Source organism: Gadus chalcogrammus, chromosome 10 (genome assembly GCF_026213295.1).
Source record: "Gadus chalcogrammus isolate NIFS_2021 chromosome 10, NIFS_Gcha_1.0, whole genome shotgun sequence".
Taxonomy (NCBI): Eukaryota; Metazoa; Chordata; class Actinopteri; order Gadiformes; family Gadidae; genus Gadus; species Gadus chalcogrammus.
In genome coordinates this window covers 19,684,343-19,708,205 of record NC_079421.1, presented here as the reverse complement: position 1 = coordinate 19,708,205, position 23,863 = coordinate 19,684,343, and the positions used below count along the sequence as shown (strand labels likewise).

Sequence of the window (23,863 nt, the reverse complement as noted above, 5' to 3'; positions counted from 1 at the left end):
AAAAGTAGAACAGACAGCTCCATACTTTTATATACTTTTATTTTTTATATAGTAGGTAGGAGGTTATATATATAGTGTGCTTAGTAGTACCTATAGGCAACAGTAGCATTGGAATGAAAAGTAAGACGCATTTGGTTTGCAGTCGGAAAGGCCAATACAAGCTGTGTCTAATTCATGCCCTGACTTGTAGTAGCTGACACACTTACTCGGCCGTAATCACAATGGTAATCAATAAGAATTATGGAGCTTCTAAAGTTCTGAGCTAGAACACTAACCATGCACTCAAAAGTTCAAGACAGTTGGAAGATGGATTATGGTTTTGGGCAAGCTTTAAAATGACTGTCATTACATTGTTATTATTAACACCTTGTAATTAGGCCTGTGGAATCCGGTTCTTTTAAGTGGGATTTAACGGTAATGACAGAAAATTGCTACCTTCCTGAGGTGTGTGGCGCCCGATGCGATTGTATCAAGAGAGTAAACAAAGGGAAACGTAGACACACTGCTAACCTCACAAATCTCATGCATATTTCCTCCAAACCAAAAACAACCTTAAAGCCTATCAACAACACCATCAAGATGGGTCTACTTAATGTTAGGTCTCTTAATAACAAATCATTTTTAGTTAATGATTTTATTACCACCTCTAAACTGGATTTTATGTTTTTAACTGAAACATGGCTGGAACAAAATAACAGTGCAACCGTTCTGATAGAGACAGCTCCTCCCAACTATAACTTTTTTGATGCATGTAGATCTGGAAAAAGAGGTGGAGGGGTTGCTGTTATATTTAAAAATGATTTTCAGGGGAAACAGATGTTATTTGGTGATTTTCCATCATTCGAATACCTTTGTGCTGTATTGAAATGCTCCCCCAGAGTTCTCCTATTAATTATTTACAGGCCACCCACATACTCTGCAAATTTTTTCGATGAATTCACAGAATTATTGTCTAGCATCTCCACAGACTTTGACTGTCTAGTTATAACTGGTGACTTCAATTTTCATACTGATGATTTGAATGACAAGTGTGCAAAAAAACTTTTTACCATTTTGGACACATTTGAACTGTCCCAACATGTGAAAGAGACTACTCATTGTAAGGGCCACACTCTAGACCTGGTTATCACAAAGGGCCTCAATGTTTCTGATCTCTCTGTGACTGATCCTTCCTTGTCTGACCACTTTTGTGTTTTCTTTAATATATCGTTTATTCCCGACATACAGACAAAATCAAATACTGTCAAAAAACGGTATATCAATGAAGAATCGTATGTACTTTTTAGAAAGGCCATCTCCTTACTACCACCTCTCAACCCATGTTCTGCTGATGATCTTGTAGAAAACTTTAATTTGAAAATTTTGAAAATCATGGATGTCATTGCACCTTATAAGGTTAAAACGATTTCTGGAAAGCAAAAGGCACCCTGGAGAAAAGCTGCCTCTGTAACAGCACAGAAAAAAGAATGCAGGAAGGTTGAACGCATCTGGCGTAAAACAAAACTTCAAATTCACCATGATATCTACAAAGAGAGCCTCCGTGCCTACAATTCAGACTTAAAAAGTGCTAGAGAAACATTTTTCTCCAATATCATTAAATCCAATAATAATAATGCAAAAACCCTATTTGCAACTGTTGACAGACTGACCAACCCCCCAACACAAATTCCACCTGATCTCCATTCCACGCAGAAATGCAATGAGTTTGCAGCTTTTTATACTGATAAAATTGAAGGCATCAGACGCGCCATCAATATCTCCACTTCAAACAAAAATGTTGGACTACCACCCTGTTCAGGCAAAAGTAACGTGGCAGGGATGGCATGCTTTAATGTTATTGACTCTAAAACTCTTGTGGAAACTGTTACACAACTAAAGCCATCCACCTGTTGCCTTGATTCTTTACCTACCAACCTCTTTAAGAATGTTTTTGACTGCCTAGCAATAGACATATTGCAGATAGTTAACAACTCTCTCCAGTCAGGCAACTTCCCAAAAGCCCTGAAAACTGCAGTTATTAAACCCCTTTTAAAAAAGCGGAGCCTAGATACCTCTATTATTAACAACTACAGACCAATATCAAATCTGCCCTTCATAAGTAAAATCATTGAGAAAGTTGTCCTCCAGCAACTTAATCACTTCCTGGCATCAACTGGTTGTTATGACTCCTTCCAATCAGGATTTCGACCCCTGCACAGCACTGAGACCGCCCTCATTAAAGTTGTAAACGACATCCGTCTTAACACAGACTCTGGAAAAACCTCAATACTAATGCTACTAGACCTCAGTGCTGCATTCGACACTGTAGACCATACAATACTTTTGGACAGGTTAGAAAACTGGGTGGGGCTTTCAGGCACAGTCTTAAATTGGTTCAGATCCTACCTACAAAATAGGAACTACTTTGTTTCCATCGGCGACTTTGTATCAGAATCAACCAACGTGATGTGTGGAGTCCCACAAGGTTCGATCTTAGGACCCTCTTTATTCAACATCTACATGCTCCCACTAGGGCAAATCATGCATAATAACAATATTGACCATCATTGCTATGCTGATGACACGCAAATCTATGTATCGCTATCACCAAATGACTATCGGCCCATAGATCTGCTGTGCCAGTGCATTGAGCAAGTGAAAGACTGGATGTGCCGAAATTTCCTTCAGCTAAATGAGGATAAAACAGAGATAATTGTATTTGGTGCTAAAACGGAAAGGCTTAAAGTAACCCAACACCTTCACTCTCTGTCCCTGAAAACCTCAATCAAAGCCAGAAACCTAGGGGTTATCATGGATTCTGATTTACATTTCGAAAGTCACATCAAATCAGTTACAAAATCTGCATATTATCACCTTAAAAATGTAGCAAGACTTAGAGGGCTCATGTCCACAGAAGACTTACAAAAACTTGTACATGCCTTTATCACTAGTAAGCTTGATTACTGCAATGGTCTCCTTACAGGTCTCCCAAAACAAACTCTAAGGAAGCTTCAGCTTGTTCAGAATGCTGCTGCTAGAGTATTAACAAAGACCAAAAAATTTGAACATATTACACCAATTCTTAAATCGTTACATTGGCTTCCTGTAGGTCCGAGAATTGATTTTAAAATCATGTTGCTAACCTATAAATCCCTACATGGTTTAGGCCCAAAATATTTAACTGATATGCTTCCACTACATAAGCCTTCTAGAACACTAAGATCTTCTGAGACCAATCTGTTAATTATCCCCCGAGTAAACACGAAACATGGGAAAGCAGGATTTAGTTACTATGCAACAAATAGCTGGAATAAACTCCCTGAGGATTTAAGACTTGCCCCAACTCTGAGCACCTTCAAAACAAGATTGAAGACTTTTATGTTTGCTTTAGCTTTCTGCTAAATCTTAAATACTTTAGCTTTATTTTACTAAAATGCCTTTTTAACTCACTTTAAATTTTACTACTAAAAAGCCTTTTTAACTTTCTATTTAACTTTGCCTCTATTTTTTTATTTTAATAATCTTAAAATAATCTACACACACATAACTGTGATTATTATTATTTGTTTTACTATTAGGCTGCACTACATTTGCTGAGTAATGAAGTTGTGTCATTAAGAGCTTGACGAAGTGAGAACCTGTATTAGTGTTTAAGAGCTCAATAATCACTGAATATACGCTGTATGACTGGGAAAGACACGTGTATCTGGGTTAGATTCCTAGAATCTGGGTTAGATTCCTAGAGTCTGGGTTAGATTCCTAGAATAGGTGAATCTGGGTTAAATTCCTAGAGTCTGGGTTAGATTCCTAGAATAGGTGAATCTGGGTTAGATTCCTAGAGTCTGGGTTAGATTCCTAGAATAGGTGTATCTGGGTTAAATTCCTAGAGTCTGGGTTAGATTCCTAGAATAGGTGTATCTGGGTTAAATTCCTAGAGTCTGGGTTAGATTCCTAGAATAGGTGTATCTGGGTTAAATTCCTAGAATCCGGGTTTGATTCCTAGAATAGGTGTATCTGGGTTAGATTCCTAGAATCTGGGTTCGTTTCCTAGAATCTGGGTTAGATTCCTAGAATATAAATTGTCAAGTGATTTGTTCATCTTTGCTAGTTTGTCAATGTTGATACGTGTCCTGAATATAACTTAAGACGTTTGGTCTGCTCAGGGGTTTTGTTTTACAACTTCAGACAAGGAGTGAAACCGTATTTGTATTGAATTCACTGGTGAGGTTACATGAATCGCTAGAGTTTTTTGTTTGTGCTATGTTGACTAAAATGCCTTTTTAATTTACCCATTTTTTTGCATATGTTTTTCTTTTACTTATCTATTATTATTTTATTTTATTGTATGACAATGTTTATATGTGAAGCACTTTGAGTCTGCCTTGTGTATGAAAAGTGCTATATAAATAAAGTTGCCTTGCCTTGCCTTGCCTTGCCTACTAGTCTCTGGTCTGTCTTAGTGGAGACATGGGCTTCCTTGGCCCGTTTGAAGCTCATACCTGTAGGGCTCGGCAGCATTAGGAAACATCAGCCAGACTCTCCTGTTTTCCAACACACACACACACACACACACACACACACACACACACACACACACACACACACACACACACACACACACACACACACACACACACACACACACACACACACACACACACACACACACACACACACACACACAAAATGTTGCTCTTATTAAGGTCCCAACAACAAGCACTCACAACCAATATATAAAAAAAACAAAATCAAAAGATACTGAAATGTTTTTCTCTGTGTACGGCCGGCTCTCGTCTCGGTCTGATTGCGACCTATATAGGCGTAGTAGACACATACTCACTCAAACACATCCTTAACACAAACACGCTTAAAACAACAACTGGCCGACAGAGCATCCATGGGTCGTCTGCTGGACGTCGGGCCAGTGCTCTGTGATCAGGACGGAGGCAGCAGCAGGGTGTTCTCTGTAATCAGCTGGATTACACGGTGGTGTTAGGGGGCTCAGCCTCTGGCTGCTCAGCACCGTGAGGGCTCCTCACACAGCACAACACTCACAGCCGACTCTGGTCCTAACAACAGCAAGTGAGTTCGCTGTAGAAGATCTGCTATACTGCAACCATTCGCAGTCTCCTTTAACAAACATATATACGGCATACATATATACACAACAGCTCTAGATGTCTGCAGCTTAATATTACCAACTTATGGACGTAATTATAGGTTGTTTTGTCTGAAAGCGCAAATGTGTTGATGTTTGTCTTGAAAAGTGTTGTTTTTTTTAGGGTCCTGGGCGTCGGCCTATTAGTTGTTTTTCATCAGGCCTGCTGCCTGCCGTAGGTTTGTGCCATGGTTCTGCTTTCTGTATGTGAGAGGAAGTACACCTGTGACAATTAAGATAAATAAGGCAGCAGACAGTTGTGGCAAAATCGCTGCGTCGCTTTAGCTCACGTACATCTCTCCAAAAGGATGCAAAACCTCACAAGTGGGGAACCATAAATGCGAGCACCGGCCTATAGAGGCACGGCGGCGTCTTGACACAGAAGAACAATTCAACCTTTTCTCTTCCAGAGACAGACTGAATGGGTTGATGTTGAACACACTAGGCTTCTCATATCATATATTTACTGTTGATATTGTTTCCTGATGCTTTTGACACTGATCGCTGTTAATGCTTTATAGGTGTTTAATTTGACTGTAATCTGTATATATATATAACATTTATATCTTTTTTATTGTTTAAACTGTCATTAATTCACAATTCCTTTAAACATTATGATTGAGATGATCCTTGAGATGGCAAATCAAGGAAATTTAGATGAAGGTAGATTCTATCTCAATACAGCTTTTTTCACAGAGTAGAAAAAATTATTAGCACCAAATAATTGAGATGGCAATGAAGAGAAGGGTTCCATTTGGTACTGATTTTTTTTGATCATTTTGCTAATCACAGATTGCCTCCCCATTCTCACGAAAAACAACTGAAATTTCAATCGACTTATAATTCTTAAAAATATAAACAACATTTATCAAAACATGAAAGCCAGTCTCTCAAACTACATTTTAAATGTCGTTCACCACAGACTGAAGACGTGGGTTTGAACCCTGGGGTGGAGACTCATAACATTTTCACTTTAGCCACAATGAGCCAATCAAGACATAAAAGCTCAATATTTAATCTCAAAACAGTCAAAATAAATCTACAAGGCCCATTAATGAATGCTTTCAGCTGTTCAGCATAACCAATGTTTGATGCACTTATAAGAATAGGCTCCAAAAAGAGTTCTGAAGGGATTTTCCCCACACCAAAGCCATAGGAAAGAGAGCCTTCTGGGTAATTTTGGACCCAAGTGACAAGCATGGCTTTTTTATGTCTCCTATGACAAGAACAAAGACAACTGGCAGTAATAATTTGGCGTTTTCAATCACGAGGACTATCAGGCTGTAGGGTTTGGGTTGGGCATTATGGTTTGGAAGTGAACTGTATTCATGGCTACGGTTTCTGTTCAGAACGCACAAAGCCATATATACAGAAATAAACAACAGCTCTAGATTTCTGCATATCAGCTTAATATAACCAACTCATGGTAGTAATAATAGGTTGCTTGGTCTGCAAACGTAAATGTGTATTTGTTTACCTTGAAATGTTAAGTGTTGTTTTTTGAGGGTCCTGCGAGTCAGCCTATTAGTTGTTTTTCTAATACATCAGGTTTGATTCATAATCAAAGACCACATTACATAGACAAAGCTCCACATGCTTCCAAAAGAAAGCCAGGAAGAAGTGTCAAGCCTCAACATCCCGGTACATTGCAACACCAACATAAAACTTTTTTTCCTAATCCGTTCAGAGCCATTTGAACAGGCTGTGAAAGTTATGCTTATTTAAGCATGTTCACGTTTGTTAGTCGCCTTGCTTCTGTTTTCCATTGCATTTTCCCTTGAGATGACATGCTTTATTTAAATACTCTATTTCTCTCTCTCTCTCTCTCTCTCTCTCTCTCTCTCTCTCTCTCTCTCTCTCTGTCCCACACAAACAGGATTTTCTTAAATATAAGGATTAATATAAAATGTATTGATGTGTTATTTAGAATATGTCAAGTCTCAATAATTGAAAGATTCAGATATCAGATTACCATCGATGAATGTTTACCATTTGAAATGAAAAAAAAATTGAAATTACATCTGCAAAATGAGGTGTGTGTGTAGAGAAATAAGGTTTTTGAGGAGTAAAAGAAATGTCCATAACATGAACAGGAAGAATCTTTCTCTCTAATCTGTTTATGTACACTGCATGTGGTTCCTCTTTGTCCAACACTGATGAACAGTTAGCTTGTGGCTTCAAGTTAATTGGGCCATGTTTCCCTAATTTAAACTATTGTAAATAACTGCAGACTAATCTAGAGTATATGCTTACAGTAAACAACTCAACTGTGGATTATTCAATCGTGTTTAGCTTACTTTGAATTCATAGCCACATCATTTTATTTCAATAATAACAGTGACAAATGTAATATCATAAGGTATCTGTGTACATTGGATTCTATTCTATTTTGTGATAGATTATTTAAAAAACTCAATGATTAGGAAGAGAGGGTCGAAGTAGCAAGCTTCCAGCTACTGGAAGACCTGCTCTAGCTGAGCCAATGCCCTGTGTCACCATAATCAACGTTAGCAATGCCCAGGACCATTACAGATTGGAAATATTTCCTAAATGGTAGCCAAACAAAGAATCTACTACCCCTATAGTTTTGCTTAACTACAAAGTGATTTAAATGAATATTAATAAATTAAAATAATAACCTTCATATTGCATTCAAGAACCAAGACATGCTGCTTATTGCATTCCAGTATACTTATATTGCCTTCTGGAACGAAGACATGCAGCTGAATAATGAATTCTAGAACCAAGACAGGCTGCATATTGCATACAAATACAAGACACGCTGATTATTGCATTATAGAACAAACACTCGCTGTATATTGCATTCTCATCCCCAGACAAGCTACATATTGCATTGTACAATCAAGGCATGCTGCTGCATATTGCATTCTGGGACCAGGACAAATCAGGCAGCATATTATATTCTAGAACCAAGACGTACCATGTATTGCAATTTTAAAGCTAAGCCATGATGCATATTTCATTCTAGAACCAAAATAGAGTTTAGTTTTCATAGTTTCCAGCACACCCATGCCAACCTATTTATTTTGAAGAGGGAAACATGCTACCAGTCTGTCTCCTTTATGTATCACAGCTCTGATTAAAAGACTCTGATTAAAACTATTAAATAAATCATGAGTTACAATTCTTTTGCTCGATTCTATTAGGACTATAGTATAAGTACAACCATTTATATTTTACATACTAGAAAAACAAAATAGTTTAAAATATGATTATAGCACAACGAAGGTCAATAACAAAAGTTATATTGTTTAAAACAAATTACTATTTGCACCGCCATAGACTGCAAATTGACTTAAAATATTAACAGAGCAATTCGTAGGACTGTGTTCAATATTTATGCCACTAAAACTAATGTAATTAAGGGATGCGCTGTAGGCTGGCTTAAATAGATTGCAGGTGAACAGCAATAAACATCAGAGGGAGACCACTGTTGACATTTCAGAACAACTAATCACTGATCCCAAAGCCTTTGCTACTATTTAGGTAGTAGACACTTTTATCCAAAGAAGCTTACTGCAAAATTAGGTGTCATTGAGGTGCAGGTAGAGATACTTGCCAAGTTGCTAAGATGCCTACAAGAAACTGAACCTGGGGATCAAACTGGGACTACGCTATCATGCGTGTTGAGAAGCAAGCTACATAGGGTTCCTATACAGCATGTTCAGTACATTATACTGATCTTGTGTTCATTCAATAAGCTCTGTTGTGTTCAGGGAAACAAAAACAAGATGGGGTAAAACAACTGGACTGTAAACACAGTAATGAGACCAATCAATCAAAACATTAGGAAACTGGAGGAGCAATTACATCAAATTGTCCATGGTTTAACATCAATTATTTTACACTGAGAAGTAATGATAGCCACATGGTTTAGCAAAGTGAATGAATAAACAAACTATAAAAAGACTTGCGACTTCATGTCTTGTCCCATGCTGTTTTTGTGTTTCGTTAAAGCAAGTAATAAAAATTAAATGTTGTTCTGTATTTAGAACTTAATGTGATTATTGCAAGAACCTCCAATAAAAACAGACTAGTGACAGATAAACATAAGAACTGCCAGTGGAGGATTCTTTCAAATCAATAGAATAAAGTGAACAAAAGAATATCAGACAAAACATGGGCAATACAGACCTGAAAGGCAGGAGCCATGCCCAAATCAGTCAGATCTTAAATATCACTTGGTGTATCTTGCAACTTCATAATACCCGGCACTTCAAATATGTCAATGACTGACTCTCAAACTCTTGATTCATTCTCAGACAAAAAAAAAAATTCAACACATATCATTCATTCTATGAATTCCTTTGACAATGTAGGACATTGGATGGAAAGAAACTTAACCAGTGATAATTGCCCCCCCCCCCCCCTTAAATGCCTTTGTTGCTTTGTTGTGCCATTTAATAAATAAATAACGTTTTTAATCAAAGTTATGATCACTTAATCGATTGTGCAAGGACCGAACTGATCATTTGAGATACTTTAGAAAAGATTGGAGAATTATTGTAATATTTAGACCAAAGCCAGAAATGAAAAAGTGGCGCACCCTGGTGGGGAAAGATAAAACAAATAGTGAAGACTCTAGGAACAAAGACAAAAAATGACCCTTATTTACGAAAGTAACACTTTAATTTCCAGTACCAAACAACTTTGCAGATTGTTTCCGATACAATAACATTCATCTTTGGGTAATATCTTCCACCTTCCCGACCTTATATATAGGCCAACAAGATGGCCTAAATCGAGGTTTATTACAATATGAAGGAAATTACCGGTGTTGGTCAAACTGTGCAACTGGCAACAACAGACATCTGCAACAACTAAATACCTACCAACACATTCGGTATAGGCATATATTAAGACTATGTATTAACTAACCGGCCTTTGGTGGTTACGATCAACATGTAGCCTACCAACAATCAACATTTAGCCTAGCATTTGGTCTTACAGCACGGCCTTATTATAGTTCAGGTTAAGCCTTTTTAATTAAAAGTAGGTCCAACTGACAACTCAAATCTGAAACAACTAAATTCCTAGTGAAACATTAAAGGCATACGTTAGCGGGTTAAGGAGGTGTCCCTGCGGTGGGAGCGCCCCGCCGGGACTCTGGTCAGAGGGCGACTGGCCTGGCTGAGGGAGAGAAGCCTCCTCCGGATACACCTGTTCTCACGCAGCATCTTCGCGATTGTTCTCAGAACGGCAGGTTTGAGCTGCCGAGAACCCGGGAAGTTTTTAACCGACATGTGTAGTTTAACTATCTATAAAAAAAAAAACACCTAGGAAAGACATCTAGAATATACTTCACTTACCTTTTCATTAAGAGTATCTGTTTTGTGGCGTTGGCTGGGTTCAGAAAGAGGAAGTTCTTCTTCCCAGTCGGGGTCGAAAACCGTCCCTGGAAATGGACATTTAATAGCAAGTCATTGTTTGTTATCAATTAGGAGTAAGAGCAGCTATACTATAGCTCAATGCAAACAAACCATACCCTGGCTCGTCGATTTGGATTCCTCTTTTTCGCAGTCCAAAGCCCTCCTCGTTTGAGACACAGACCTACAACTGTATTGCAGTGTAGGTGATGCTTCAGATTTGTTGTCATTGTTAGTTTGCTTGTTTTTAGCGTAGTTGCGAGATCTTGTAAATTGTCCCTTTTTCGATGACAAACAGTTCTCGTATTGTTTCTTCTGTGTACAAGTGGGTGGTAGATCTATCAAATATTCCTTTGGTTCGTTTGTTTGGCTGCCATGCAATTGAGAGCCAAATCGTGGCACATAAACGGTCTTCGCCATTTTTGACAATCTCCCGCGCCTCATTTCCCAGAGCAACGACTTTCCTGATGGAGTCATGTCACGAGCTCAGCGGTCAGGGCTGACGTGCCAGTGCAGCACATGGTGCAGCACCTGCATATGGGTCACATCCATCTCTTAACTAAACATGACCAGTAGATGGCAGTGAAGTACCTCAATGGCACCATTCTCAACACACAATATTGAAAATCAATATTTGCTCGAGGTAAAAATATCATGACATTTCTTTTTGCGAAGTCACAAACATACCTGGAATGTAGCAAATGATACGTTTGTAGTTTGTTTATCTTAAACAAGCACATTACATCTGCATAGTACTGATTCTCCCTCTCTCTCTGTGTCTGTAAAAATCATTGACTTCAGTTCTCTTAGCAAAAGTAGGCCACGAGAGGGTTCCTCACAGTTGTTTTATTCATTCTACATCTCACATTACAAATACTTCAAATGTATGCATACAGTTATAGTTGGCTGCAAATGAATGACATTGGATCTTCGTCTCTTACTTCAATACTACAAACCAACTGTAAAAACTGACGTCTGTATTGTAGCGCAACGCAATCAGGAGGAAAATAAAAAATTAGAACTTATAAATGTGAAATGACTTAATAAAAATCCAAATGATAAAAGTAAAAAAAGTTAATAAATAAAACCTTCCCAGCATACAATTAAAAACTATTGAAATTTTTGCAATCAAGTAATACTAACAAACATATCAATATTCTTTTCATCTGAAAACGTGGAGCACAGTACAGCAATTAGAAAAACTAGACACAAGTTTAACACAACACCCCAAAAAATATAACAAAGATCTGCTCAAAATTAAAGTTATACATTTCAATTGAAAAAATAGCAAATGCTTAATACATTATCAACCTAGTATTTACAATGTTTTCAATCACAGTAGCATGGTAGTAGCAAAATAAGTAAATAAGCACAAAACTAATGTTTAAAAATAAATTCAGGTATAAATTAGTAGAAAGACTTATTTTTTTCCTTGCAGACACCAGCATAAATTATAGGGGAGGAAAAGGGGGATAAATGATTGCGCGATTTGTGTGAATTAAATGATTTACACTGCGAATAACTCTTCTGGAAAGGATAAGTATTGCACATAATGGCTCAAAGTTAACTTGCAACATCAATCACATTCAGGTTATGTCCCAAAGCATGCCACATCACAAGAGGAGGGTGGGAGGTCGGACGCCCGTCGCCCCTTCACTAACAAGACACCCCTACATACCGAGTGTCCTCCCGAGTTGAGGCGTCGTCGAGGTGGGGTCTGCATTAAACGACGTGTCTATGTGTGAGCAATGCAGACGATACCGGTGTATACAGAGAGAGACAGAGACAGAGAGAGAGAGAGGATAGTGATCGACGAGGATTAAAAAAAATAAAGAAATCGGTCAAGTAAAGTGAGACGATGGCGGGAGCTGTAGTGCGTTACAATAGGTCCTGTATGAACACTAGCCATGTTACTCTGCTTTATCATCATGCATGCCGAGAAGAAGATCTAAATATTTAAACAGGCGTCATTCATTCTGGTGATACAATGAGGGGGCGTAGGTGGGGGAGTTCACATCGACCGAAAAGCCAAAACATTTACCATATAATATTCTTATCAACTACGACTAGAAGCAAATATCAGAATATATTTTCAAGACTATCAAAATCCATTTAGAAAGATCTTGCCATGCCATAGGATCCTGTAATTATATTCATTAGGACTGAGAAGAATTTGTATACGGTTGGCCAACGCTAGCCTCTTATCTTTTTTTTTTTCCTCTACAGAATCACACCAATGCACCAAACAACTGAGATTTATCAGCACTTAAATATATAAAAGCTAAATTGAAAATTATATTATCATTTTTCTCTTTTTAAATTAAGTTTACCATAAATGCAGATCTCTTAGTAACAAAGGTATAAAATTATTTTTACCAAGTGAAAAAAATGAGGTATTGCAAAAGGAGTTCTCCCATCTGTGAAAAATGTGCCTAAAATGACTATTGAAAAAAATATTTAGAAAAGTAGTGCATAATAAATGTATATATGTTCATGACAAAATAATCAGCTATAAAAACACTGTACAAAAATCAGCAGGCCATGTATAAAATAATATCTTTATCTCTGTGACAGCAAATTCTTCAAAGAGTGTCCAGCTACTACTGTATTCAACCACAACCTCAGTGACACAAGCGCCGGCCCTGATGGAGCGTGCAGTGGAACGCCGCCAACAGACAGCTCAGGGGAGACTCGGCTGTGCATTCTCATTCGTTTATACTACATTAGCATGTTAGCTTCCAGTGCTAATATCCCTGACAATATAAAGTGAGCAAATACTACTGCCAATACCTGAGCCCCATGTGAGGGCTATGCCTTAATCCACCGAACCCCCAACCCCCCCCCCCCCCCCTCCCCTCCCCCCTAAACGATCATAAACTCAAAGACAAGGTCCTCTGCTTGACGACGAAAGCATGCGCCGTCCCTCCTGATATACCCCTCTGGTCAACATCTGCTTTTAATAACTTGTTGTAGGCCAATCTTTGGTTTGCCCTTTCTGGTCACAAAGTGTTTAGTTAGTTTTTGTATTAACCCAAGACCTAAAAGCTCTTGCAACAATCTAAAAAAGAGGGTGGCCGGGACTAAGAAGAGATGTTGTTTTATGACGTAGCGTTATGCTATATATCTGGACCGCTTGAGGAGTCCAGTCATCCAGCCCTCTGAAGTCTTTCCCTACCCAACGATTTACGCTCAGCCTTTGGTAAGTTGTACAGTTGTCCTCTAGTCCTGCATGCAAAAAACTAACAAAATGCACTCTTCTTAAACGCAACTTCCATAGTCATTATACTGATTTAGGTACGACACACCTCACTCAAATTGTATGTTACTCTTGACAAAAAATGTAAGCAGCTTTGCCAGCTAATGCAAGAAAATAAGGTACAGTTAATCAGAAAAAACATCTAATTCCAAATCTAATGCATCCAGAAACTCATGCACACCTTTAACTTAAAACTCAAAAACATAAATGAGATTTCACTTTTTTTTTCTCTTAGCAATTACTTATTTTTGTAAGGCCTGATTAAAAAAAGTCAGAAAAATAAATTAAATTACATTTTGAAGTCTTTTTTTCCTTAAAAAAAAAAAAAAAAAAAAAGGAACCAGCAAAAGAAAAGTGCATTAATTTCTATAGAATAACCCAGAAACCCCTCCCTAAATTCCCCTTTCTCTTTAACCCTCCTCCCATTGCACCTCCCCGCGCTCCCCCACCCGCAATCCACCCGCCCCCTCATCCATCCAACTTATCCCACTCCCGGTCAGCTTAGCTCCAGCGGAAGGAGATGTGTCGTGGCCTGTCCCCGCCCTCCTTCACCAGGGGCTTGTGGAACTCGCGGCCGGCCCGGGAGTGGATGGCCGCCCAGCAGTACTCGCAGTAGTACTGGAGGCAGGTGACGTTGGCGCAGAAGAACGGCGCAAACTTGCCGCCGCAGCGCGTGCCCTGGCACTCGTCACACAGCTGGTCGTCCAGGACGTATGGCTTCACTTCCACCTGGGAAGAGGAAGGGAAGAGCACAGCAGCGAGAGGATAAGAAACGATGGATTAAATGAAGGCAAGAAACAAGAGGACACTGCAAAGATGGACATTTAAAGACAAAAAAAAAGGAGCAGGTTGGTCGGGTATTCACCCCTTGAGACAAGAGATGCCAAATTTGATCCCCAATGTCCCGATGAGCCGACCCCAAGCTACCACTGAATGGCATGCATCTGAATTTGATCCAAGTTGCTTTTGCTACGTTGCAAAATAGTCAACAGTAAATGGAGAGAAGCGAGAGCAAATAAAAGACAAAATACAAGACAAAAATAAGCGACGCCATCTTGTGTGGATACATTTGTGAAAACAAGGGATTCAGAGAGAAGATGACCAAGCTTACGGCGACCCTTCTGAGAACCTAAACGTGGCTACTACTCACCCGCTTATCGATCTCTCCGTGCTGCAGCTGAACGAATCGAGCGCTGATCGCAGCGATGTAGCTCTGCTGATTGGAGAAGGCCACGCGGCCTGCCCCTTTGGGGTACTTCAGCTCAGGGTCCGTGTCGATGCCGGCGTAGCAGACGCCACCATACAGACGGTCCATGATCATCGCTAGCTCCACTGTCATTCAAACAAAGAGTGGTCCGTCTTAACACAAATATGTTCTGAGATTGTGTGAAAAACAAACCTTGAGTTGACCTTCTGCTTGTATATTACCTGCACGCAAGGGACGAGGGACCCCCCCGACAAAGATGGTCTTCCTTGGGTCTAGTGGCTGAGAACCGTCCATTACAAAGTCACTGTCGTTCAGGTTCCAGGGCCTGATTTGGACCTACAGAGATTTACAACAAACCCACAAACAAATGAGTTTCAATCCAAATGAACCTATAACAACTGACGACCAAGCCAGCTAACAGATTAGGCTTCATTTGAACAACTATGTAACACATGCTGTTAAATAGTCATCTGGACCAGGGTGAATTTCCGGTGCCTATTCTGTGGAAGACGCAATATGTTCCTCCTGGAACATGAGGTCATTCTACTTGTAACGGTCAAGTGGATAGCTCAAGTCCAAATTTCAGATAAACTGTTAGAAGCGTAAGACTTGGAATTTGATCCAACACATCACACCAAGGTAACTAGAAGAATAAAGGCAAAATAAAGATACTTTTTCTTAAACCATCCACATATGTTGCCTCGAATATCCTTTTCGGTGTGGGCAAATAAATATCATGAAACAAAAAGTTCAGCAAGGTGGATGATAGGTGATGGCTAGATAGGAAAAGAGGGCTTTGAGGGCTTTGAGTCTAGTGAATAAAGTGTCAGGGCATTCTAGAATTCTAAGAAAATTCTCATGCTTGTTTCTAGGAGGTAGAATGATCTTTACGTCACATCAAAATGATCACCTTCCTTTTGGAGGCAGCGGAGAATTGGAAATGTAGATATTGTGCTGGTAGCCTTTGTTTTGTGGTCATTGGTTAGTAATGAATATTGAAATGATGTGTCAACATGGAACTTATTGTTGTGTTTGAAACTGCTGCCATAGTTTATTGTGTGTGAGAAGTGGCCAAATACAGCCACTAGTTTTAATTTGTATAGGCAACAGTATAGCTACATTGATTTAGGATTTCACAGTACTACAACTCTCCTCTTGATTTCCCCTCAATATTCCACAAAAAGGTAATGCCTGCAAAAATGATGATGCATGTGATGATTCTGATGTACATGCACTGTATACTTGCTTTACTGAGCACAGAAAGAAATGCTTGCGTGTATGCATGCTGCACTAACATGTTGACGATGCATTTGACACCCAAGGTGATTTTAGGTTACCATGGCAAACAGCCATTGGCTAAACCTTATTATAGCACATGAGCCGGCAACCACACAGCATCTGTACTCTGAGCACAGCTCATTTACATAACAGGGTCAACAACATCCGGCAGCCATTTTGAGTGTGCTTGTCTTGCCATGGCAGCAGAAAGCTCACAAGAGGGGCTTGCTTTGCTGTACTACGACACCAGCTTGGAAAACCCATCAGGGTTGGTTTAACGCAACCAGGGGTGGTTCACTGCGTCCGTTACTGCGTCGTGGTTGATGAAGGTTATCTTTCCAATTCGTTTTCCAGGGTCATACTTGTTCATTTTCTTTTTACACAAAATAGTCCAAGATAGCAACCAAAATACTGAAGCTGAACTCTGAACAAACGGAGCAGCCAATGACGCACAAGTAACCATCCCGAGTTGTATATAAAAAGCCAAGCAGCTAAAAGTAGACTTATAATGATAATAAAAATGTATAATTACACACTGACGCAGCCACCACCAAACAACAATTTTGTCACAGAGAGGACCTGGCACAGAGACAGCGGCGGCGGACACGGGACACTCACAGGCTTGTCCTTGATGGTGGGGCTGGAGACGCAGAGGTACAGCTTGCCGTCCTCCTCGATGCAGGCGTCAATCAGAGCCTGAACAGAGCTCTCGTCCTGGAAGAGGAGGAACGCGTACCCTGGGAGAAAAGATAGTCGCCGGGTCATGTGCATTCGCCCCTCAGGAGGCGGAGTCGGGGCGTGCTACAGCGGGATGAGGAAAAGATGGGTTTGCTCGGGATACCGGCGGCCAGCTCACCTTTAGGTGGGAAATACGACTTGCTCTCGGCCTTGTGGGGCCAGTCCACAAACAGGTGACCGAACCGACGGAAGCTGGCAGTGATTTCATCTGGAAAGAGCCGATGCATGACAATCAGTGGCGGAAGGTGTTCAAAGTACATTCAAAATGTATCCATCCATCTATATCTTACACATATTCTGAGCACTATTAAGTTCATAAATGTACAACACATTTAGCCCACACTTCTCATAATACATCCCAATACTTGGAAATTAATGCATAAATTGCTGCCTGTAAAAGTGCACTATAATCTATCTAATTCTAGCCAATATTATTAATGATAACACTAGAACGTTATTATGGTAAATAAATACATCATCATGATATAATGTTTGCCTTTCGCCCACGCCAACCCTCTCTAGCCATTGTGTTTCAGTGCGGTGGGACCAGGTGTGTTTACCTTCGTCGATGTCCGGGGGTAGCCCTCCAACAAAGACCTTCCGGGAGTAACGCTCCACACGCTCTCCGTTGAGATGGGGGAAGCAGTGGGCCGGGCCCAGGCCAGAGAGCCCCTGGTCGCCAGGCTCCTCCTCTCCAAAGGTGCGCTCGTCCTCCATGGGGAAGAGAGAGGAGTGGCCTGGGGATGGTGAGGGAACGACTCGTAAGGCCCACGTAGACTTGAACCACGCAAAAGAGTTATTTGCATGTGCTCCATTACAGCGAGAAGGACAGTAGCTTGAATTTGAACATGGTTCCCAAATCAAAATGGTGGTTTTGCCTTTGATGACACAATTAACATGAATCAATTTACATTAGAAGCACTGGCTTGGGGCAAGCAACTAGAGCAGGGCATACCCAAGCTATCTGCATACAAAACAAACAGGCCGAACCAGACAGTCAGCTGACGAAGCCGTCAAGGCTGCTTTGTAAATAGACAAACAAGGGATTTTCTTTCTTTTAAAAAGGGACAAACATTCACACTTTACCTCGTCGTCTGCCATAACTCCTGGCTGCATGTAAGACAATACAGAGCACCGTTCAAATCAGGGTTTTCAGGAGAATGTGGCAGAATCCTTGCAAATAAAACACTGGTCCTTTTGATCAAATTATTTGCATGAATGCTATTTACATACCATTCATAGGCAGGGGCCCTTCGGACTGGTGAGTGAATCCATAGCGACCTGTGAGAGACAGCAGAAAGGAAATGTAACCCGGATGACAAAGACCATCTCCATTTACGTACACACCGTCCTTAAACCGGATACGTGTATGGAGTTCACTCAGAAACAATGCGAGCAGCCATGAAGACTCCTCCATCATTGAATGGGTCAGGGATCTTCATCGAGTGCCAATGTTACGTTTAGGGTGATGGCAGTTTCCAGAAGGATTACAATGGCTCATGGTCAATCAATTAATAATTTGGTCTATGAAATATCAATAATAGCAAATCCCCACCCATGATGAGCAGACAAAACGACTACCCCATCTAGTAGTTTAGTCTAGTAGCAATACAGCAAATATATAACTGTTGATCAAGGTCAATCAATTGACTAGTTGTTCAGACAAGAAAAAATTATCTCTGCTACGCATATTATTGGCCAATATAAAATTATATTTGAACTATATTGAAATAATTTGCTGATAGCCCATTCATTTTCTCCCTTTAATTGAGTAATGATATGGCACTATGGAAAATAAATGAAAGTAAAACATATCCTCCATTACAGAACTATTCCCCTTCAGGCCTGCGGCTATCAATGGCATGTGACCACCATACCGCCATCTCATCCGCCATTACAATTTCACCGCATAAAGAAGAAAGAAAAAATCTCTGCTAAGGAAAACCAACCTTTCAAGGAATCCTGCTCAGCCCTCATAATGTCAATCAGAGAGTTCTCCAGAGAATGCATGCTGAAACCATCAAAGGAGCGGGTTCTCTCCTGCTGTAGGAGGAAGAAAAAAAAAACATAAGCCTGGTGTTCTCAATAAAACCAAAGAAGCAGCAGCACAGGATGGAGGAACAAGGTGGGTTGGTGAGACACCACACATGTATTGACCAGTGTGCAATGCAAAATGGGGGAACCATTGCCTTGATGTGCAAGTAGTACTGTATTGCTTACACAACATTGGTCACCAAAGTATGTGTACACAACCAACAGTGGCTTGATGTATTCACTTAAATAATGAATTGACTATATTAGATAAGGACAACGACCCGCCTGATAAAGCCATCCACCGGAGGGTCAGAAGTGGAGGTGGTGTTACGACTCTAGGGGTGTAACGGTACACAACAGTCACGGTTCGGTACGTACCTCGGTTTTGAAGTCACGGTACGGTACAGGACGGTTCGGTTCATAGTTATGGTGAAAAAACTGATTGCTTGACAGAACGAACATAAGTTTAATTAGTTACGAATTAAACAGAACAGTTTTAGCTGTCAGTATGAAAAATACAAATAAAATGATGCAATTCTCCAATAACCCTAACATAAAATTAATGAAAAATCCAGTGTTAATGCTCAGTCTAGGCTCTTAAAGCTGGTATGTAAACATAAATATAAATATCAATCATTAAATAAAAGTGCAACTGCAGCCTTAACTTAAATTACAGCTTATGTATTTTATAATCTATTGGTGTTTTCATTGCCTCTCGTAGGTCAGAGGCAATGAAAACACCAATAGACCTGGTGATGGCATTTGCCCGTTCTGAATTCCCAGACAGGTGTAGGGGTTGATTAAATAGTGTAGGGAGCTGGGTTTGAACGGTTTGAACAACTTTTGTTCATTTCGCAGCGGTGACAGTAACACCTGGATGGTGCTGTCACGTTAAAATTGTACCGGGGGCGAAAATTTTGTGCAAGTTCGATGTGTTTCCATTTGCATAGACGATCGCTGTTGAACAATGTCTGCACACAGCTTTCGAATTGTCCCCTCGTCTTTCCCCATTGTGATAATTAACCTGGAATCCAAAGTTCTCCCACACTTGGGATTTAAATGACAGGGGGGCATCTTCAAGCTCCGGTTTTCTGTTGTCGCTCGCCATGCAGTTCGCTCTCAGTTCGCTAGTAGACATCAATCCACACACAGTCGCGATCGCGCTCTGCTACTGCTACTACGCGGAGTTCACGCACGTGGGAGCCGAGCCTAACAAGGCTAAACGGTCCGGGGGGAACTCCGACTTCAAGTTTTAAGTTCCGCACCGCAAAACAAGCCTTTACATTCGCCATATTAACGCTATGTACGCCACATTTACGGACCGCGGTGCACCTCTGTAACCGCACCGAAGTGCCTGTACCGTGACGGTTCGGTTCAAATACGTGTACCGTTACACCCCTATACGACTCTGTCACGCATCTCAAAGGGGTCGTATATACTAAAATGTGAGGAAATTCAACACTAGTCGTGTTTAGAAGTGAGGCGCCCACATGATCACAAGATCACCAGCCTTCTGACGACTGCGACTTAAAGCCAGGGGCCATAGTCTTTTTCGTTTTTAGTCACGTTATAAAATTATTCCCCATCAAAGCTATAACGGAAACTGATGTTCGATGATTGATGTCAGCCAGAATGTGTACTGTCGGTCAAATGGCCTGATATTAACGTCAGACGTTTTTGCGCCGTTTCATTAGAAGAATATATAATTTTCATACCATGCGTTTGTGTTCCTGTGGCAAAACAACCACCCAAATGAATATCGGCCTTGGGTAGCCTTGGTATATCCCTATCAAACATACCATTGTCCTGGTCGGTATATGGTAAAGAATATTTACTGCAAATAAGCTGCCATTTTCTGTTCTCACCTGAAAAGGGTAGCCACTGTCGTTGCGGCCCATCGTGTCCTCCATCCAGGATTTGTGGTTGAACCCAGATCCGTTCCTGGGGAACTTCTGAGAGGGCATCTAAAGAGCAAGTTTTGTTACTTTTTTAAATGGATGAGTAATATAACATTTAGCCTCTGAAGTATGTCCAATCATCAACCATGTACAAATAAAGAATTTGCATGTTTATCGAGCAATTCAACCAATTAGCATTGAGACAGACTCGAGCTGAGCTATTTATCAAAACTACTAGGTTTGTTGGTTGAATTTCACGTTAAAAAAAATGCAAAATCCGCATGGTTGGTGGTTACCTGGTTGCTAGGGAAGGACTTCTTCAGAGGGGAGATTGAGTTCAGGGCCGTCAGTCCCCCGTTAAGGCCCCGGCGATAGTCCCGTACCCCCTGGGTTCCTCCCCAACCACCGTAGCCCCCACTGGGACTCCAGGATGTAGAGTTGGGGGTGGAGGGACTCTGGTAGTTCCCCCAGGGGGAGGGGGGTTTGCTCTGCGCAGAGGCCAGGTGGGGCAGCTGGGTGAACGCCCCGGCGCGGTGGGGGTGTTGAGGGAAGGAGGGCTGTGGGGTGTGAGGGCTCGCGGGAGAGCGTCGGTGCTGCTGGGGCGGCATGCCCTGACTGTGGGGGTGGTAGTGTTGAGGGTGGGGCGGTGGAGGGGCGGGGTGGTGCTGGGACACCTGCCCTATCTGTGGGGAGAAGCTGCCCCCGCCGCCGAAGCCCGGTCCGGCGTGGTGGGAGAAGTTCTGGAAGAGGAGGGGCGGGCCGTTGGCGTTGGAGCCAGCCGGACCGAAGAACCCTCCCACGTCCTCGCCCACTACGGAGGAGGGGTTGGACGGCACGGCGGCGGACCAGTTGTTGAAGCTCGTCAGGGAGGAGGTGGACGAGGTGGAGGGCGCACAGCTAGTGCCCATCCCCAGGGTGTCCTGGTAGTCGAACCCGCCCAGCACCGGCGACTCCATCCTAAGCTTGTCCTTCCCCGCGCTGCTCTCCAAGGAGCCCTTCTCCAGCGTGTCATCAGGCAGCCCTCCCTCCAGGTCCCCTAGACCACTGCCGGCCTCCTGCTGGGCCGGGGCGAGGGACTGGGACTGACCCTGAGACTTCTCCGGCATGTCCTGGAGGTCCAACGCCTTGGACTTGTCAGCCTCCAGAATCTCATCTTGCATGTTACTGTGTTGGGCTACTGCAGGGAAGAGCCAAGCACTGCCCCCATTGGAAGAGCAGGTGTTATTTACGAAGGAAGGGGGGCTGGGAGGGTTGGAAGGGTGGTGAGGGGGCTGGAGGTGTGGAGGGATCCTTACAGGGAAAGCAGACTTGTTACCACTGCCGTTCTTCACCAGAACTCCAAACCCGTAGTCCCCCATTTATAATAGCTGAGAAGTCCTCAAAAACGTTTTTTTTTGTTGCCTTCGACGTTTCTTCTTTACCCTGTAATAACAGAAGAGGGAGAGGAGTAAGATGGATGGAGGAAAAAAAACGCAATGGGTGTTGTAACACCTACATTTGGCCTTTGCTTAAAAACAAGCTACACTAACTGCAGCGGCTCGGCGAGAGCTGCACCCTGCTTAGTCTTGTGATGCAATCAATGAGATTAAATCATTGACTCGTTTAGCAAGCGGTAGGCCTAGATGAGAAACTACTGTCACTGTAAGCCAACGTGGAAAACACCCAAACGAACCACCATAGGCTGACGACGAACGCAGCTAACAGCTTGAGCTAGTGAAGACGACGTCTCCAAAGGTCGTTATGCGGCTAGTAACAAGCTAACAGCTGCTCCGCCACCTTCCATGTGCCATATGAATCATTCCGTTTGCAATTCACGATTTTGTAGCCCGACCGTGCACCGCGACGCATCGGTAAACGCTAAAGCGAAGTCGACGAGTCAATGCGATGAAACCTACCGAATAAATCTGCCCTTTTTAAAGCAATGACCTCTTCATTCGCCACCGTTTAAATAGAGGAAAATGTTGATGACGTTTCTTGCCTGTTCAGAAAATCGGGTAGTTCCCTTTCCCTGCACGCCAATAGGCTAGGACGATATCCTATTCGCTACCACACCGACGTTAATGTACGTTTTTATCGTCGTTGTGGAACAACGTCGGGAAATATTCGCACAATTCGCTACGACGTTGTTCATAAAAGGCATGCAATAGAAAGCCTTATCGGTTGCAGGACGGCCGAGTTTTCCAGGACACAAGTTGTAAAGGGTGTATGGCTCTTTAAACGACCTCTTCGGTTTCGTGTCCTGTATGTTCAATGTCATACAAGCCTTACCAATCCTTCGCATCGTAGTAGCTCTGAAAATGGGTACATCTGCCTTCGCCTCAATTAGATTGATAATCGTGAGTATCACAAAATAGACCGAGCATAACTACCTTTAATTTGGTGACATGACCTTATCGTTTTGATGTTGCCATACTCTTAGCTTTTTTCCCTTTTCTGCATTTCGTGGGCAGCCGGTGTAAATGGTCTCTTCTCTTCTAAATGACAGCTGGGCCAGTCGGGAAACACTTCCGTCTCTAGCCCCGCCCCGGCCCGAATCTACCAGGGGTTCCCTTTCCATCCCCGCCCACTTTTGCAGACGAATCACATCTAATTGGATATGTGTTTTGAGGACACGCCCACAGCACTCCTTTTCAATGAATGGCAAATATATTGAGACGTTGCCTTTCCAAATATGGATGCCTTCGGATACACGCAAGGGGTGTAATAAAGCAAAATAAAGTCACGGACCAACTAACATTTTCTTGACCATCGATCTTCATTTGAATGAGAATTAGAGTTGTGCAATCAAAGCCACACGGGGATTTAAATGTGAACCCTAATGCTTGTTGTAAATGTGCGGTAGGAAAATCAAGACATTCGGAACCAAAGATATTCTCTTCGAGAGGAGTAGTTTGAATGATTATTTTCCATTAGTGCATCCGCAGAAAG

The 23,863-nt window shown here is 41.6% G+C and overlaps 1 protein-coding gene and 1 long non-coding RNA gene across 6 annotated transcripts; both read right to left on the bottom strand.

Annotated features, from left to right (window-relative positions):
- Positions 1-9,630: 9,630 nt before the first annotated feature.
- On the bottom strand, positions 9,631-13,354 carry LOC130390359 (uncharacterized). The gene is made up of 3 exons (XR_008896770.1): positions 10,644-13,354; positions 10,468-10,553; positions 9,631-10,368 (listed from the first exon to the last, which is right to left on the bottom strand). It is a non-coding gene; the product is annotated as an uncharacterized LOC130390359 (long non-coding RNA).
- Positions 13,355-14,245: 891 nt separating this feature from the next.
- LOC130390606 (cytoplasmic polyadenylation element-binding protein 4-like) lies at positions 14,246-23,432 on the bottom strand. 5 transcript variants are annotated; one of them, XM_056600659.1, is made up of 12 exons: positions 23,305-23,431; positions 21,232-22,357; positions 20,903-21,001; positions 18,953-19,046; positions 18,237-18,284; positions 18,090-18,113; positions 17,564-17,740; positions 17,122-17,211; positions 16,884-17,002; positions 15,209-15,323; positions 14,931-15,112; positions 14,246-14,509 (listed from the first exon to the last, which is right to left on the bottom strand). In XM_056600659.1, the coding sequence occupies exons 2-12, from the start codon at positions 22,291-22,293 to the stop codon at positions 14,282-14,284; spliced, it is 2,238 nt and encodes a 745-aa protein (XP_056456634.1). In that variant the 5' UTR covers positions 22,294-22,357; positions 23,305-23,431; the 3' UTR covers positions 14,246-14,281. The 5 variants fall into 5 exon arrangements, with proteins under 5 accessions (XP_056456634.1, XP_056456636.1, XP_056456635.1 ...); XM_056600661.1 differs by lacking the exon at positions 23,305-23,431 and adding an exon at positions 23,204-23,283; XM_056600660.1 differs by lacking the exon at positions 23,305-23,431 and adding an exon at positions 22,831-23,197.
- Positions 23,433-23,863: the final 431 nt, after the last annotated feature.

What these genes read in the sequence shown, in the direction of transcription:
- LOC130390606 (XM_056600659.1), bottom strand. Translation starts at nt 22,293, where the DNA reads ATGGGGGACTACGGGTTTGGAGTTCTGGTGAAGAACGGCAGTGGTAAC. An exon ending in GAGTTATGGCAGACGACGAG is followed by an intron (nt 17,741 to 18,089) that starts GTAAAGTGTGAA and finishes CACCATCCCCAG; the next exon opens with GCCACTCCTCTCTCTTCCCC. An exon ending in ACCCCCGGACATCGACGAAG is followed by an intron (nt 17,212 to 17,563) that starts GTAAACACACCT and finishes GGCTCTTTCCAG; the next exon opens with ATGAAATCACTGCCAGCTTC.